At 53.0% G+C, this 16,129-nt stretch overlaps 1 protein-coding gene across 2 annotated transcripts; it reads left to right on the forward strand.

Annotated features, from left to right (window-relative positions):
• Positions 1-91: 91 nt before the first annotated feature.
• CA2H7orf57 (chromosome A2 C7orf57 homolog) lies at positions 92-16,125 on the forward strand. 2 transcript variants are annotated; one of them, XM_042963171.1, is made up of 10 exons: positions 92-190; positions 849-1,016; positions 1,261-1,298; positions 5,315-5,500; positions 7,175-7,286; positions 7,827-7,980; positions 9,375-9,472; positions 11,165-11,382; positions 13,390-13,404; positions 15,408-16,125. In XM_042963171.1, the coding sequence occupies exons 4-10, from the start codon at positions 5,356-5,358 to the stop codon at positions 15,452-15,454; spliced, it is 789 nt and encodes a 262-aa protein (XP_042819105.1). In that variant the 5' UTR covers positions 92-190; positions 849-1,016; positions 1,261-1,298; positions 5,315-5,355; the 3' UTR covers positions 15,455-16,125. The 2 variants fall into 2 exon arrangements, with proteins under 2 accessions (XP_042819105.1, XP_042819094.1); XM_042963160.1 differs by lacking the exon at positions 1,261-1,298.
• Positions 16,126-16,129: the final 4 nt, after the last annotated feature.

Consider the following 16,129-nt stretch of genomic DNA (forward strand, 5'->3'; position numbering starts at 1 on the left):
TTCTCCGATTGGCTGCGGGAGCTCCCGCCGCGCCCACCGGTTGGCCACCGGGGCGTTGCCGGGACGACGCATGTTGTTGTGGTTTCGCGCCCGCTGGGAGTGTGGGCTGGGCTGCGCTGGCCCCAGCCGCCCGTGAGCACAGTAGTCTCCGGCGGTGCGCACAGCATTCAGGGAGACCCTCAGCCGGCGGGTGAGCGGGGCGGGAGGCAGGGGGCGGGGCGGGGCGGGGGCCACCTGTCACCCCGTGCCCGGAGAGCACCCGGCCACCTGCATGAGTCCCGCCGCCACGCGATCACACGCTGCCCAGCTGTGTACCCGCATGGACGTGCCCCTGCTGTATACCCGGCGGCTTGGATGTGCTCCTGCTGTATATCAGTGTGGTCGGGCCCCTGCTGTATACCCGTGCGGATGGCCTCCTGCTGTATACCCGTGTCGTCGTGCCCCTGCTGTATACCCGTGTGGATAAACTCCTGCTGTGTACCCGTGTCGTGTGCCCCTGCTGAGTACCGGACACAGACTTCCCTCTGCTGTATACCTGGCATGGATATATATGCTCCTGTGTATACGAGAGTGTGTATGCCCCTGCTGTATACCTGTGTGGATGGCCTCCTGATGCGTACCGGCTGTCACCTGCTGTCCCCTGTTGTGTGCCTGCGTGAACGTGCCCCTGCTGTGTACCCGCGTGCACGTGCCCCTGATGAGGTGCTCCTGCTGTATACCAGCATGCATGTGCCCCTGATGTATACAAGGCATGGACGTGCTCCTGCTGTATACCAGCATGCACATGCCCCTGCTGCATGGGGTCGTGTATGCCCTTCCTTAATGACGAGAGCCTGCATACCTGTCAGGTGGAGGTGGACGGAGAGGGCAGTCCCTCGGAAGTGGCCTCTACAGTCAGCACCAGGGGCGGTTCCCTCCTCACCCGTGGTCACCTGGTCCAGCCTGTCGCCTGTAGGCCCGCATGAGGAACACAAACAAGGAGCTGCAGGGCGCCGCCAGCCGCTATGCTCCCTGCGGTGAGTGTCCAGCTAACAGAGCCCGCGGTTGTGTTCGCTCTGCGGAGGGAGGGCTGGCCCCCAGCCCAGCGTCCTGAGCCTGTGGGCACGTGGGGCTGGGGTGAAACTAACGGGATACCCTCAAAGACAGCTGCTTCTGTGCCCCAGGGTCAAAGCAGCTTAAAGGGAGACATTAAAAGAAAAGGGGGGGGGGAGGGGAAGCAAAAACACAGCTAGTCTTCTTTTTCTTTATTTTCGACAAAAGAAAACCAGGTTTCCCAGTGTTGTCTCAGCTGCTGGGAGGTAAGATCTCTGCAATTTTCCTGTAAATGGTTTGACCGTTGGTAAGCTGCTTCCTCCAGTGTTGATCCAGGGACTTCCTATCTCACCACCCATCTCCCGCTAGTACTTTAATCGTCTCCACATTTACGTGCTGGACGCAGAAAATAAGAATTCGGTGGAGGCTGGTGGGGCAGTGGGGCTTCTCACTCAGCAGGGTTTGAAGCTGGGCGGAACGGAAGGAAAAAGAGGTGCATGCTGTGGTCTGTCTGGGCCTCTTGTTTTGATCCCCCCCTTTTTAAAAATTTTGTTTAATGTTTATTTTTGAGAGAGAGAGAGAGAGAGAGAGAGCGAGCAGGGGAGGGGCAGAGAGAGAGGGAGACACAGGATCCGAAGCAGGCTCCAGGCTCCGAGCTGTCAGCACAGAGCCCGACTCGGGGCTCGAACACAAGCACCTCAAGATCATGACCTGGGCCGAGGTTGGCCCTTAACTGACTGAGCCACCTAGGGCCCCGATTTCTCCCCCTTTTGTGAGGGTTCTCCCCCTTTTGTGAGGGCGGGATGAAAGGCTGGACAAGAGGATTTGATGCTCCGCTGGGAGCCACAGGGTGGGAGCTGGCAGTCACCTGCCTCACTCACATCTGCTCAGAGGTGTTAGGAAGCCTGGCCGTGGCATTTCTAAATGAGCTTGTGAGATCTGACTGCTTTTGGTGACACCGTGGCTGTGCTGGGCACCTGGGTGTGTGTTTCGGGGGGAGGGCTGACAGGTTCCTCTTCGCCTCCGTGGGCTCTCAGCCTATATGTGACTTCTCCAAGCCTTAGTTAGTGGCTTCCCCTGTATGCACAACACCAGTGGACACTGACAAATGGCATTCTCAGCACTTTTATACACTGACCCTTAACCTCAAAATGACTTGATGAGGTGTCATTAACCCTTATTGATAGACCTCACACTAGCCCAGGATGGCACCTCCCACGGGGGCTCCTCTGCCCAGGCTTTAACCCCTGCTCTGCAAGGCGGCCGCAGCCCAAAGGCAGGAATATGGCCGTCTGTGGGGCTAAGTGGGCACGTAATCCTGCCCTGTGTGTGACTAGAAGTCTGACAGCCCCTGGTCTTGAGTGTCAGAGCCCCTGTCTGCCTTCTCCTTATTGATAACATGAGGTGCTCCTGTCCTGCAGGTGGGAAGTCAGGGAGGGGCGCCTGGGTGGCTCAGTCAGTTGAGCTCAGGATCCCCAGGATCGTGGAACCGAGCCGTGTGTTGGGCTCTGTGCTGAGCGCGGAGCCTGCTTAAGATTCGCTCTCTCTCTCTCTCTCTCTCTGCTCCTCTCCTCTGCTTGTGCTGTCTCTAAAAAATAAAAATGAATAAAAAGAGCTGCTTAAAAAAAAAAAAAAAGACCTGCATGATACCCAACCTGGTGGTTAAAAAAGAAAAAAAGAAACAAAGAAATCCAAATGATACTAATTGATCACCTTAATAATGATAGTAATTGCTATACAAGTACTAATAATTTCTAAGTGATGGAAGTTACAAGACAGCTCTCATTGTTTTCACTGTGTGTGTGTGTGTATGTGTGGTGTGTGTGCTCCTTTGCTCAGTTATAAATGCCCTACTGGAGTAGATTCAGTGCCTGCCCGAAGCTTCCAGTAATGAGAACCGGAAGGTACACTGTTTCCTGTGGATTAATTAGTAATCAAAACACAGAGAGGAAAAATAAAGCAAAGAGTGCGTGCCTTCCTTCTAAAAGAGAAATTTTTTGAGCAGAATATGATGAGTGCAGGAAGCTTCTTTGTGCTTCCTCCTAAAGCTCCAATGATCTGTGAGCTTCTGCTCCATTCTTTAGACCTTTCCCAGTGCTTTCTTCCATTCTCAAAAGCATAATGTTGATTCAGCTCATTACTGTCCTTTAGACATTAATTTTTGTTATGTTTAAACATCATTCGTTTTGATGCAGTGAACCCAGCTTTAGTTACAGGTGGAAATCGGATGTGTAAGCTCTTACCTTTAGAAGACAATCATTCGTGAGCTCCTTGTGTGTTACATGAATCAACTTCTTCAACACGGTTTTCCTGTGCTCCTACTGTATTAGAGTTCTCCAGAGCAACAGAACCAATAGGACGTCTGTCTATCTGTCTATCTATCTATCTATCTATCTATCTATCTATCATCTATCTATCTATCATCTATCTTGAAAGAGGAACCAGCTCACATAGAATCTTCAGGGAAGAGCTGTAAAATTCCTCCCTCCCCCTGGAAGACCTTAGTCTTTTTCTCTTAAAGCCTTCCACTGGTTAGATGTGGCCCACCCACATTATGGAGGGCGATCTGCTTTAATCAGTGTCCACTAACGTAAATGTGAATCTCATCTGAAAAATATCTTCACAGAAGCATCTAGAAAACATTTGACCAAAAATCTGGGCACCATGGCCCAGCCTAGGTGACACATACTATTATTCATCACACCTGTTGGGAGCCTGGCACTGTGTTAGACCCTGAAGGTCATGAATCTGTGACAGCGCATTCCAATAAGTGCTCGTAAATGTACGAGTCGCGTGTGTCACATTAATGGCATCTGTTGTATTTTACATTCTTCCTTCACTTTGTTTCCCAAGTTTTCAATCAGCAGGGATATTTTTTCTTACATTTGGACTAATCCGTTTCTGCTGCAGAGTCACCTGAAGCACCCGTAGTCCGGGTGTCCCCAATGTGTTCTCGCTGCGGGATCATAGGTGGACCCTGGTCACTGAAGGTCTCTGGGGTTCCGCCCCCACCTCTCGTGCCTGGCAGGGCCGTCCTGGACGCCCTCAGCTCCTGTGCCCACTTAGGGGCCCCGTGGCTTGTGGGGTTCAGACCAAGGAAGGGAGGAAGGGCAGACAGCGGGCTGCCTTCCTTCTCCTCTGGTTCATCCGTGCAGTGCCGCACCTCCTGTCCCCTTGGTCCTTGCTCACCACGCTCCAACTCTGTGGGACCCACTTAAGATTTCCCGGGAGCTAGGCTCAGCCACCTCATGTGCCCGCGGTCCGAGGAGGTCTTCTCCTCGTGGCTAACACGTGGCTGCCTGGCCGAGGTCCTGGCTTCTGCTTGTCCCCTCGCACTTGTGACTTCTCTCTCGTGGGGCCCCACTGTGGCCTCAACGCAGATGAAGGGAGCAGAGAGGTTTATGTGCTGGGGTTGGGTTCCCACGTCTGAGAGGTGGCCCACCTGGGCTCCGGCCCCAGGGTGTGGGACGTGGGAGGTGGGGGCGGGGGCTCCCCACGGGGCCCGGTCCTGCCTCTTCCTGCTCCTGTCAGGCTGCTGGCCTTGCTCTCTGAGGCTGCTGCTGCTGTGATGGGTTTGTATCTCAGCGTCTTTAGTATACTGAGTTCAACAGATCTTGGCCAGCACTGGCCACATGTCCCGGACACTGGCCTGCAGTGTTTTAAGTGAGTGTGAACTTTGCGGGAATGTGTATTCCCCAGTATATCCAGAAATGCAGTTTACTGCCAGTTCCACAGAGGAGAGAGAGCAGGGGACACACAGGAGGGGATCTGGTACCTTGGAGGACACCCTGTTTCTACCTCTTTGGAGCAGATGTGCAGCCTGTAGCAGAGGAACAGCAGGGCCTCATAGAGGGAGATCTTCCTTTGGGTGGGATCAGCGGCTTAACCCACACAACCTCAGCGCAGGCATTCGAAAGAGAGCATTTTCTCCCCACTGGTCTCCTGTGATGGTGTCTCCTGTGCAAATGTCCTGTGGCGGTGTCTCCTGTGCTGATTCCTGTGGCGGTTTCTCCTTGCAAATGTCCCATGGTGGTATCTCCTGTACTGATGTCCCGTGGAAGTTTCTCCCATAGTGATGTCCCGTGGTGGTTTCTCCTATACAAATGTCCCATGGTGAATTCTCCCATGCTGGTGTCCTGTACAAATGTCCTATGGTGGATTCTCCCATGCTGGTGTCCTGTGGAGGGTGAGATGCTCTCCCTGGCATGGCTATGTTGTGGGCAGTGGGGCACACCAACTTGAACTCTGGGTAACAAGCGGGCTTCCGGCCCCTCTCCTCCAGACTGGTATTACCACCTTCCCGTGAAGCGGTCTGAGAAGCCCATGGATGCCCCCCCGGCTTCCCAGATCCCCGGCCTCAGTGACTTGAGTGAGCCTCCCAACGGGCACCTGCCGGGGCCGCGCAGGTACTGGATCAAGGAAACCGACTCAGAGTATGTGAAGCTCGCGAAGCGAGGCGGCCGGCCCGGTAAGAACCCCACGCGTGCCCAGGGTCCCTGCTGTGTGGACAAGGGGATTGGGTCGCGCTGGTCACCCTTTCCTCCATGTAAATATGTTGCTGAAGAACCTAGAAGTTCTGCCCAAAGCCTTGGGACGCCAGGGGTGGCGGACGCAGCGCGGGGCTTGTGTAACCCGCAGGATGTGCCCACTGTTGACAACAGCATTGACGAGACTGAATGTGCAGAACTGGCTTGTGAGAGGCACCTTTGCAGGGGTTACCTGCCCCATGTCATTGTCACTTGCAGAAGGTGTGTCCCTGCGACTTCGATGGCCTTGTGGGGACAGCCGGCTCTCCAGTGTGCCCAGAGCCCATTCCCACGGCCCATTCCCGTGGCCCATTCCCGGAGCCCATTCCCGTGGCTTGTTCCCGTGGCCCGTTCCCGTGGCCCATTCCCGTGGGCCCCTTCCCGTGGCCCATTCCCGTGGCCCATACCTGTGGCCCATTCCCGAGGCCCATTCCCATGGCTTATCCTCATTGCCTTCGTCCCGGGTTCTAATGTGTTTTCAATAACAAAGACCCTGCACAGGAGTCTGCGGCGATGGTGGGGAACGTCTGCCTCGACCTGTGATTTGTCTGAGAAATACTGCCTGGTCATGCTCAGAGACTGTCGAGCAGGGGCAGGGGTCAGCCCCGAAAGGCTTTAGAAAAGTCCAGAACAATCCATTCCACTCGCTCCATGCAAGGCCGGGACAGGACTGTGATGTCCTTCCACCCCCCTCTCCACTCCCCTGCCACTGGTTTAGGGAAAGTCAGTAGGATCGCCAGCACAATCTGGATGGGTATGCAGGTTAGACAAGACAGTCGCGTGTGCACTGACTTCCTGGTGCGGATCGTGGGCTGGGATCATGTGACAACTGTCCTCTAGAGCCTGCCGCCCCCAGGTCTGCGAGGGGGTCCCTAACTGCCCCCAAACAGCAGGGACAGTGACAATACCAATGTGGGGGGGAGGAAGAGGGAGGGAGAGAGGGAGGCAGCAAAGGTGAAATGAGACACGAGCATCTGGAGGAGGCCAAGAGGAATCCATGCTGTTCCTGCCACTTTCCCCTAATCTGAAATATCTGAAAACCAAAAGCGACATAAAGTGCTAAACATTCCCTACGGATCCTAAGCAATCAGTGACAGCTGGCTCAGGAGCAAGCAGGGTCAGACCCCACCCCCCCCGCCGTCCCCGCCTTCCTGTTGACCCCTTTGGGCCCCCAGCGAGGCAGGGGGTTCGGGAGCAGGGTGGGTCTCAGGCTCTGTCCCTGTCCCGGGACTCCAAGGGGAGGCCCTGATTACCAGCTCCCCTCACCCACGTTCCCTGGGAAGTCTGCGAGGACAGCTGCACAGCCACAGAGAGCAGTCAGACTATGCAGGGGTAGGTGAGGGGGGCAGCCAGCCCACAGTCCCCGTGTCCCCACGGATGTCACCTGGGATGGTGGATGTCGGCACACACGGGTGCCAGTTCAGTAGCTGGGCAGGATTTGGGGGGAGGGGTGCACATCTGGGCACGTGCACGGGCAGGGGGGGACCAGGCACAGTCCTGCCCACCTGAGAGCGCAGAGGTGACTCTGGAAGTCACAGGGCACCCCCCCCCCCCCACACACACACCGCTGTCAATGGTGACCTGTGTGCTCACAGCTGCGTCTTTTTGGCTCTGAGATCTGCTGAAGCACCTGGTGGTGGCCGGGACCAGGAAAGCCTCCCCGGTTGCGTACTCCCTGCCAGACTGGTACATTCACCACAGCAAGCTGCCCACGGCCGAGCAGAGGCAGTGAGTATCCCAAGGCCTCCTGGGCCATCTCTGTAGCGAGAGGTAGCTCACTGTGCATTTCATTCATTCATTTATTTATTTATTTTTAAGGTTTGTGTATGTATTTTGAGAGAAAGAGAGATTAAGCAGGGGCGGGGGGAGAGAAAGAGAGAATCTCAAGCAGACTCCAGGCTCAGAGCTGTCAGCACAGAGTCCGATGTGGGGCTCAAACCCATGGACCATAAGATCATGACCTAAGCCAAAGTCTGACGCTTAACCAACTAAGCCTGCCAGGTGCTGAGGCAGTACACAGTTGGGCAGGGGTGTGGCATAAGTGATCACAGAGTCCCCCAAGCCTGCCTGAAGGAGAGGGGAGGGAGGGGGAGGGAGGGAGATGGACAGGAAGAGGAGGGGGAGGGGAGGAAGAAAGGAGGAGGGAGAGGAGGGAAAGAGGGAGAGGGGAGGGAGGGAGAGGGACAGGAAGAGGAGGGGGGAGGGGAGGAAGAAAGGAGGGGGGCAAGGAAGTGGCACCAGGCTGGGTGCTCCCACCTGTTTCTGCAGGATCCCTGCCATCTCCATGCCGGATTACATGGTGTATGAAGAGTTTAACCCGGATCAGAACAACGGTAACTATGAGTCCAGAAGAGGGCCTTTCGACTTTGACGTGAAAACCGTCTGGCAGAGGGAGGCAGAGGAACGTGAGGAGAAAAAAAAGGTGACTGGGGTCTGACAGCAGCGTCCCCCTGCTTGCGGCTCCCTGAATAAGCCATGTAGCCAATGGCTGTGTGTCTCGTTCATGGATCTGTGTGTTAAATGTTTATTATTTTGAGAGAGGGGAGGGGCAGAGAGAGAGGGAGACACAGAATCCGAAGCAGGCTGTCAGCACAGAGCCCGACACGGGGCCAGAACCCACGAACCGTGAGATCCTGACCTGAACCGAAGTAGGACGTTTAACTGACTGAGCCACCCAGGTGTCCCTGGATTTTTTAAAAAATTATTTATTTATTTATTTTGGCGGGGGGGGGGGCAGTGGGCAGAGAGAGAGGGAGAGAATCCCAAGCAGCCTCCGCACTGTCAGCACAGAGCCCAATGCGGGGCTGGAACTCACAAACGGTGAAATCAAGACCCGAGCTGAAATCAAGAGTGGGACGCTTAACCGACTGAGCCCCCAAGGCGCCCCGATGTGGACTGTTTTCAGGATCTCTGGGTGCCACAGCACAGGTTTAGGGGACCTTTGAAATGCTAAAGGCCGCACAGCCCCCCATCAGGCGGGGTCATCTCTGGAGCCATTGACGGAAGCTGTGTGCGAGGTGCGGGTGACAGCCAGGGGGACGAGCGCCCGTCAGGGACCACCCGGACATCAGCCCTGTATCTTCACTTTGCTTCCGTGCACAGCTTGCCGGAACCGCCCACAGCCCGCAGGCCTTTGGCACGGCTAGAGTAAGACCTTGAACGTGGACGGGCATGAGCCACCGAGTGAACCTAGTAGGTTGTGCTGGATTTGACGAGTGTCCAACCCCAGCCTCTGGTGAGGGCCTGGCTGTTCCCCCGCTCTTCCCCTCTGGGCCTCCGGGCATGGATCTGGGTGGGACGTGGAGTCGACATGTGGCAGACAGGAGACAATATTTCGGCCAAAATGTCACCCGTGGACGGCCAGCATTATGGGGTCTCACACACCTGCAGGATCGTGTCTCGTCTTTCCCAAAGGCCCCCCCTTGTCTTCCTATGAATGTTTGCAATACGTCCCTGGGTTTGTGGGCGTCCTTGTTTCTCTGTTCATTTTTTTGTGTTTTCCCGTAGCATTTTCCCCTATTTCGTTACAATCTAATCTACACCTTTTTGCCGAGCACCGTTCCAGGAGTTTTGACAAATGCACCCATTGTATTACCTCCACCACCATCAGGGCGCAGAGACGGTCCGTGGCTCCCACACTCCCAAGGCCCTTTGCAGCCAGGCCCGGCAACCGCTGTCGAATCACGGAGAGTCTCCACGACGTAACCGTTTTATGGGACTTTTGTCGAGTTGTGTGGCCGGTGACATAATGACCACGCTCATAGGCGGTCCTTCTCCACCGTCTGTGAGTCTCCTTCTCCTGTTTTCCCTCAACAGGTGCGGCTACCAGCCATCAACTCCAAGTACCCGAGCAAAGTGGGGACCCCGCTTGGCCCCAAAGAGCCTGCAGGAAGCAGACTGTCCTTCCCTCCCATGTAAGTGCACAGACAGAGCGAGTGCTGTCTGGGTCGGGTTCAGGTTTGGTCTCTTCGGTGCTCCGTCTGGGGGACAAAGTGACAATGATGGCAACAAGGCACTGGGCTGGTGGCGGCCTAATGATGTTGCCTTCCTGGCAATGCGTGTCGGAGACACGACGTTGATGTCACGCCCCATAGCCCGGCCTCACCCGCTGGGCTCCTCGTTCGCTGGTCCCCCCCTGACATCCGTCGTGGCCCCGTGGAGCACAGCCGTCCCCATCCACGTCTTCGCCGTGTGGGTGCCGAACTTCTCCAACCAGTGGTTCTGTCTCCGTGAGCCTGTGTCCTGCCTGAGACGCCCCTGGGGACCCTGTCCTCAGCAAGGCTCACCTTTTAAATTTGGGGCCATCAGCCTTACATGAGTCTGTTGTCCCACCCTGACTTTATCTGTCACCAAGGCCTGGACCCCGTGTCCGCAGCTGGCGGTGGGTGCTCTGACTGTGCACGGCCGGCAGAACCCCAGTTAGTGCCAGAAGTCACGTCACCAGTTATCCGACTGGTTCCTCCTGCAGCCTCCGGTCCCGTGGGAGATAAACAGCAGGACAGACCTGAGAGCACCACGCTGACACTGGGGGTGGAGAAAATATATACTTAGAGGGTGGGGGACACTGGGAATACCCTTCACCACAGAGCGATTTGCAGGTTAGGAGCCCGAGGCTCAGAGAGAGCAGGTGACCTGTGTCACCTGTCCGACTCCATCCACGTCCAAGGCCCCCGTCACTCTTCAGCGTAGGTGAGACCTGCGAACGTGCAGTCGCTGGCTTAATGGCAGATAGAAGGCAAAGCCGTGCAGAGAGTGGTAGATCATCTTTTGTTTTTGGAGTTTATTTATTTAAGCAATCTCTACACCCAACGTGGGGCTCGAACTCTCGACCCCGAGGCCAGGAGCCATAGTCTCCACTGTGTCAACCAGCCAGGGGCTCGACCGGCAGATGACCATTAACGTCAAGGAAGACCTCATTAAGAAAGCGATCATTTGTGAAAGAAATGGTAGAGTCCGGGCAACCCATCACGACCAGGGGAGGGGGGTGTGAAGTTTTCGTCCCTGTGAAAAGCAGCATCATTAGTTTTCTACTTGGATGTCCTGAAGACAGGTGGTGGAAGGTGGATTCTGCAGGCTCTCGGCACATACAGGGATGATAGCAAGTGCGTTTGCTTTAAAAAAAATTCTTTTTAACATCTGTTCATTTTTGAGAGCAAGGGAGACAGAATACTAGTGGGGGAGGGGCAGAGAGAGAGGGAGACGCAGAATCCCAAGCAGGCTCCAGGCTCCGAGCCGTCAGCGCAGAGCCCGACACGTCAGCTTGAACTCACGAACCGTGAGATCATGACCTGAGCTGAAGTTGGATGATTAACTGCGCTCTGAGCCACCCAAGTGCCCACCAAGTATATTTTCTTATGCTGAACACGGGGAGAGAGACATTGAGACTGAGAAAGGAGAGAGAGAGAGAGAGAGAGAGAGAGAGAGAGAGAAAGAGAGGGAGGGAGGGAGAGAGAGACAGAGGCAGAGAGAGGGACAGAGAATTATCCCTGTTGGGTTTTAAGGGGCGATAACATATCCAAGTTATTAGCAGTATGCTCACTGCGGACTGTTCTGGATTGTCATTAACCTTTGTACTAAAGTTTGGCACTAATTTCTCTCTTTTTGAGGCCCGGGCAAAAAACCAGTTCACCCACCAATTTTTCCAAACTTATCAGCAATGGGTACAAGGATGAGTGGTTGCAGCAACGAGCTGACTCAGACGGGAGGGCCCTGCGGACACCGGGAGCAGCCCCACCGTCCACGTCTGCGCAAGACCCCGGAGGGCTCCAGGGTGGAGGCCCGAACCCAGACCCGGAGCTGCCCGAGGGCTCCGAGGACGCTCAAGGTGAAGTGCACCCCGCAGTCACTGTCTGCTGTGGTTTCTGTTCCTTGGGACGGCCCCTCGGGCTTTTTCTTGTCTCATTTTGGATCTCGAGCTGAGTAATCTAAACACCACGTAAAATCCTACAGAAGCGTGGAGGTCACATACTCAGGAGAATTGTACAGGTTTTGCTTTTCTCCTCTTTATTCACGCGAATCGCATGAGTCATGATCGCTGTGGCTTTGAGAGAGACGGAGAGAGAGAGCGAGGGAGGGGCAGAGAGAGAGGGAGTGAGAGAATCCCAGGCAGGGCTCCCCGTGCGCTGTCAGCGTAGAGCCCGACGGGGGCCTCAAACCCACAAACCTTGAGATCATGACCTGAGCTGAAATCAAGAGTCAGAGACTTAACCCACTGAGCCATCCAGGTGTCCCTTTACATTTTCTTTTAATTTCAAATCTTTCGATACGTCACATACACACAGACAAATAAGATACCAAACGATATCACATTTAGTGTCCTTGGATCTAAGATCCTGGCCCCTATGATGCGTGAACTTCTGTGTAGGCAGCCGGTCCCCTTTGGGGCAGGTTCATAAAAAGCCCTCAGGTCTGTACACAGAACTCATGGTTCATACTTGAAATTATTCTGTTATCCACATTACTTTTTTTTTTTAATTCTTTTTATTTAAAAAAAATTTTTTTAGTGTTTATTTTTGAGCAAGAAAGAGAGACAGAGTATACGTGGGGAAGGGGCAAAGAGAGGGGGAGACACAGAATCCAAAGCAGGCTCCAGGCTCTAAGCTGTCAGTACAAAGCCCAATGTGGGGCTTCAACTCACAGACTGTGAGATCATGACCTGAGCCAAAGTCGGACGCTTAACCGACTGAGCCACCCAGGTATAACCCCCCCCCCCCATTATCCACATTTCTTAAACTTTGTTATTAAATTCTGAATAGTTTGGAAGTGTCCCTGTAATTAGATGTTCCAAATACTATATTAGTTTTGATTTTTACCAGTCATAGCGACGGGTGGAATTAGTCTTAGTTTTGGCTACATCCATCGTAAAGCCCATCGAGTATTGTTTACTTTCTTTGGCTCGGTGATTATTGGCCATTTGCCTGTAGGCAGCTTGTTTTTTTCTCTTGAGGCTTCATTTCTTTGGTTAAGAAGGAAGGAGATGTGTTATGTCTCTGCGAGCATCTGAAGTGCTTTATGTGTATGTTTGTCAGCAAGGTCTCTGCCTGCCTTTGCCGGCCAGTCCCTTACTCTGAGGGTAGCCACTCCCGACAGACCCCACGTGAGGGGATGCTGTCCGTGCACCTGCTTCGTGCCCCCACCACAGGGGCCCGGCCACTTCTATTGATGATGTGTCTTCTCTCCGTCGTAAAATGGATGTGTGACAGGTTCACATTTGATGCCAATAAAAAGTGCACTTTCGAACTTTTCCATGCTGGTTGTGTTCTGTGGCTTAGTGTTTTCAGTGATACAGCCTTTTATGAAGTCTTCTAAGTGATTATTTAAAGTATTAATTCTTGGGGCACCTGGGTGGCTCAGTTAGTTAAGCGTCCGATTTCAGCTCAGGTCATGATCTCACGGTTCGTGAGTTCAAGCCCCATGTGGGCTCTGTGCCGACATCTCAGAGCCTGGAGCCTGCTTCGCATTCTGTGTCTCCCTCTCTCTCTGCCCATGCTCTGTCTGTCTCTCTCTCAAAAATAAATAAACATTAAAAAAATTTAAAGTACTAATGCTTTTAAAATTTATTATTGAGAGGGAGAAAGAGTGCGAGTGGGGGGAGGTGCAGAGAGAGAGAGAGAGAGAGAGAGAGAGAGAGAATCCCAAGCAGGCTCCATACTGTCACCACAGAGCTGGATGTGGGACTTGAAATCACAAACCATGAGATCACGACCTGAGCCAAAATCAAGAGTCAGACGCTTAACCCACTGAGCCACCCAGGTGCCCCCCAAAGTGCTAATTCATTTAGTACCAACTCTCTTTGACTAAATTGAACTCCTGTACTTGTTCTTTGTTACAGATTCTCCTTCTCCAAGTGAGTACTTCTAGAGAAACCGAGTGCGCCCAAATATGAAAAGTGTCCCCCACGCAAAAATATCGATGGACGGAGGTAGTTAGCTCTGAAGCTGAAGCTTCTGGGCAGCCGGGCCGTCCTTCTCCGAACTGGATGTGTTCTTACCGCAAGGGGGCGCCAGCGACACTTAAAAATCAGCGTCCTGGGAACACAGTTTGGGGGCACAAAGAGAAGGAGCAAGTCCGTCAAGATTCTTTTGTTGTCTTATGCGCATTCTCCAAGACGAGAGAGAGAGAGAGAGAGAGAGAGAGAGAGAGAGAGAGAGAGAGAGAGATATTGACGCCCTGGTTTAGTCCAGAGACCCGTTTGGTTACACACGGTGACAGAGGTCTCGATAATGGGACAGGAATGACCTGGCCCTGGGGGGTGGGGGCGCAGGGGGGCTCCCGCATGGGCGGTAGGTTCACAGGTACCCCCCCCCCCCACCAGCGATATAGCAGGATGATTGTCATGGTCTTTCTGCACTGCCTTCAGTAGGTGGAACTTACTTTACTGCCAGTGAAATAGATGATCCAGTCAAGGAATTCTCGCCTGATATTAGCACGAGTTTATAAACTTTTCTATCAGGAAACAAATCATGGCACGTGCTACATCATCCCTGTGCTTAAAGTAGAGAAAGGGGAAACCAACCCCTTCCCTGCCCCCCCCCCCCCCCCGCCCCATCATCATCTGATCTCAGACGAACAGAAAGGCTGGGGAAGCCACACAGCCCTTGTCACCTGTGACTGGGTGCCCCTGCCTCCCTGCCCCTGGGTCACTGAGGCTCCTGTCCCCACCAGAATCTCCCGTGCCCTGGGCCCTTCTCTTCTGGTTCCTGTTTCTTCTCCTGTCGGTCTTGGTTTTTAACTTGATCAACCGCAACAGCCAACCCAGAACTTGCCTTTTCCCTCTGACCGGAAAGCCCTCCACTGAGAGCCTGGCTCTTTCTGGATCTCAGCCAGGCTTCTTACTGATGCTTTTTTTTTTTTTTTCCTTACTGCAATTTTTGCAGCCGTTCTAGGTGTGTCTTTGGTGTGCTGGAAAGCTGGCCCATCGCTGCTGGCCCAGATTTCTAGTTTGAAAGAGCCAGCATTGCTGAAGGCACTTGGTGCAAAGGAAGGAGCCAGGCCGTGTCCTCTGGGGCCGGGGAAGCACAGGGACCCTTCGTCCTGCCCGCTCCTTCCCTTCAAGTTCAGCTCAACACATTTCTGTCAGTGTCCGCAGGGCCTTTTCAGCACACGGGGACACAGACCAGAAGGTGGACGGGGCCCCTGCCCTTGTCCAGCGGTGCACGGGCTGCAGATGGGAGGTTTCTCGTATGACTTGTGCTTGGCTTGTGGGTGGGACCATGCGTTACATTTTTATGTAGATGTCAGGAGTAGTTTTCAAAAGTAGGTACAGAAGCATGTGCTTTCTTTATTTTTTTAAGTTTGTTTTTATTTATTTTGAGAGAGATAGAGAGCAAGTGGGGGAGGTAGAGAGAGAGAGAGGGAGAGAGAATCCCAAGCAGGCTCCACACTGTCAGTACAGAGCCTGACATGAGGCTTGATCCCATGAACCAGGAGATTATGACCAGAGCCCAAACCAAGAGTTGGACACTTAAACCGACTGAGCCACCCAGGAGCCCCAACATGTGCTTTCGTTTAGTTAAAATTAATAGGTTAAATTTCTTAATATACAGGGGCGCCCAGGTGGCTCAGTTGGCAAAGCGTCCGACTTCTGTTCAGGTCATGATCTCGTGGTTCATGAGTTCAAGTCCCACGTCGGGCTCTGTGCCGACAGCTCGGAGCCTGGAGCCAGCTTTGGATTCTGTGTCTCCCTCTCTCTCTACCCCTCCCCCCACCCCAAAATAAATAAACTTAAAAAAAAATTCTCTCAAAAAAAATTTAAAAAATTTTTCCTTAAAAAACTTCTTAATTTACAAAAAATGTGATCTTTATTGCTCTTTTCCCCGTCAACTCATCTCTTCCCTTTTTGCATTGCAGGGGCGACCACATCTCCATTGGCATCCGTACCAGGAGAGCTCAAATAAGCCCCTGCGATCATTTTCTGATGGCTGAAAAAGATGTGACTGCATCACAACTATACTTCTGAGGCTCTTGCTATATTTGACGAGCATAGATTCTTATGAACTAAGTTACCTTCTAGCCAATTGGGTGTCACTGTTGCATAGATGGTACCAATGTTGGGTGTCGCTTCCTGTATTTCTCTGGGATGTGAATCACGGGGCTTGGGGACGCTGCGTCTCACTGGCCTGGGGTGTCCCAGTGTCTTGGAACCAACCCCTTCCCCCCCCACCCTCAACCCATCAGCATCTGACCTCACCTGCTCCTGTGTGAGTCTCCATTGGTGACATTTCTATTGAAGTCAGCCTATTTAGACCCTTAACTAGAAGAAACTCACAGTCTTTTCCATTATTTGGTCCTGTAATACCTATAGAGATGATATTCTCTGTTTCAAAAAAAACTTGAGAATATTGTGACATAGTTTACACTAAGAAAAAATTACTACTATCATTATGCCTTAAAGTTGTAAACACCTGATGTGAAAGCATCATATAATATGCCAGTTTAAAATGTTTGCTAATCTTTTTTGCATAGGCTGAAATTCATATTACACATTTATTATTTTGTATCATTTAAGTAAAACTATGTCTCATTTTAATATTTAACTTAGTAGTTTTAACAATGGTTTTTTAACTAATCAG

Source organism: Panthera tigris, chromosome A2 (assembly GCF_018350195.1).
Source record: "Panthera tigris isolate Pti1 chromosome A2, P.tigris_Pti1_mat1.1, whole genome shotgun sequence".
Taxonomy (NCBI): domain Eukaryota; kingdom Metazoa; phylum Chordata; class Mammalia; order Carnivora; family Felidae; genus Panthera; species Panthera tigris.

Coding starts and splice junctions, on each gene's coding strand:
- CA2H7orf57 (XM_042963160.1), top strand. CDS start 962: ATGAGGAACACAAACAAGGAGCTGCAGGGCGCCGCCAGCCGCTATGCT. Junction 5,501..7,174: donor GAAGCGAGGCGGCCGGCCCG/GTAAGAACCCCA, acceptor TTTGGCTCTGAG/ATCTGCTGAAGCACCTGGTG. Junction 7,981..9,374: donor AACGTGAGGAGAAAAAAAAG/GTGACTGGGGTC, acceptor TTCCCTCAACAG/GTGCGGCTACCAGCCATCAA.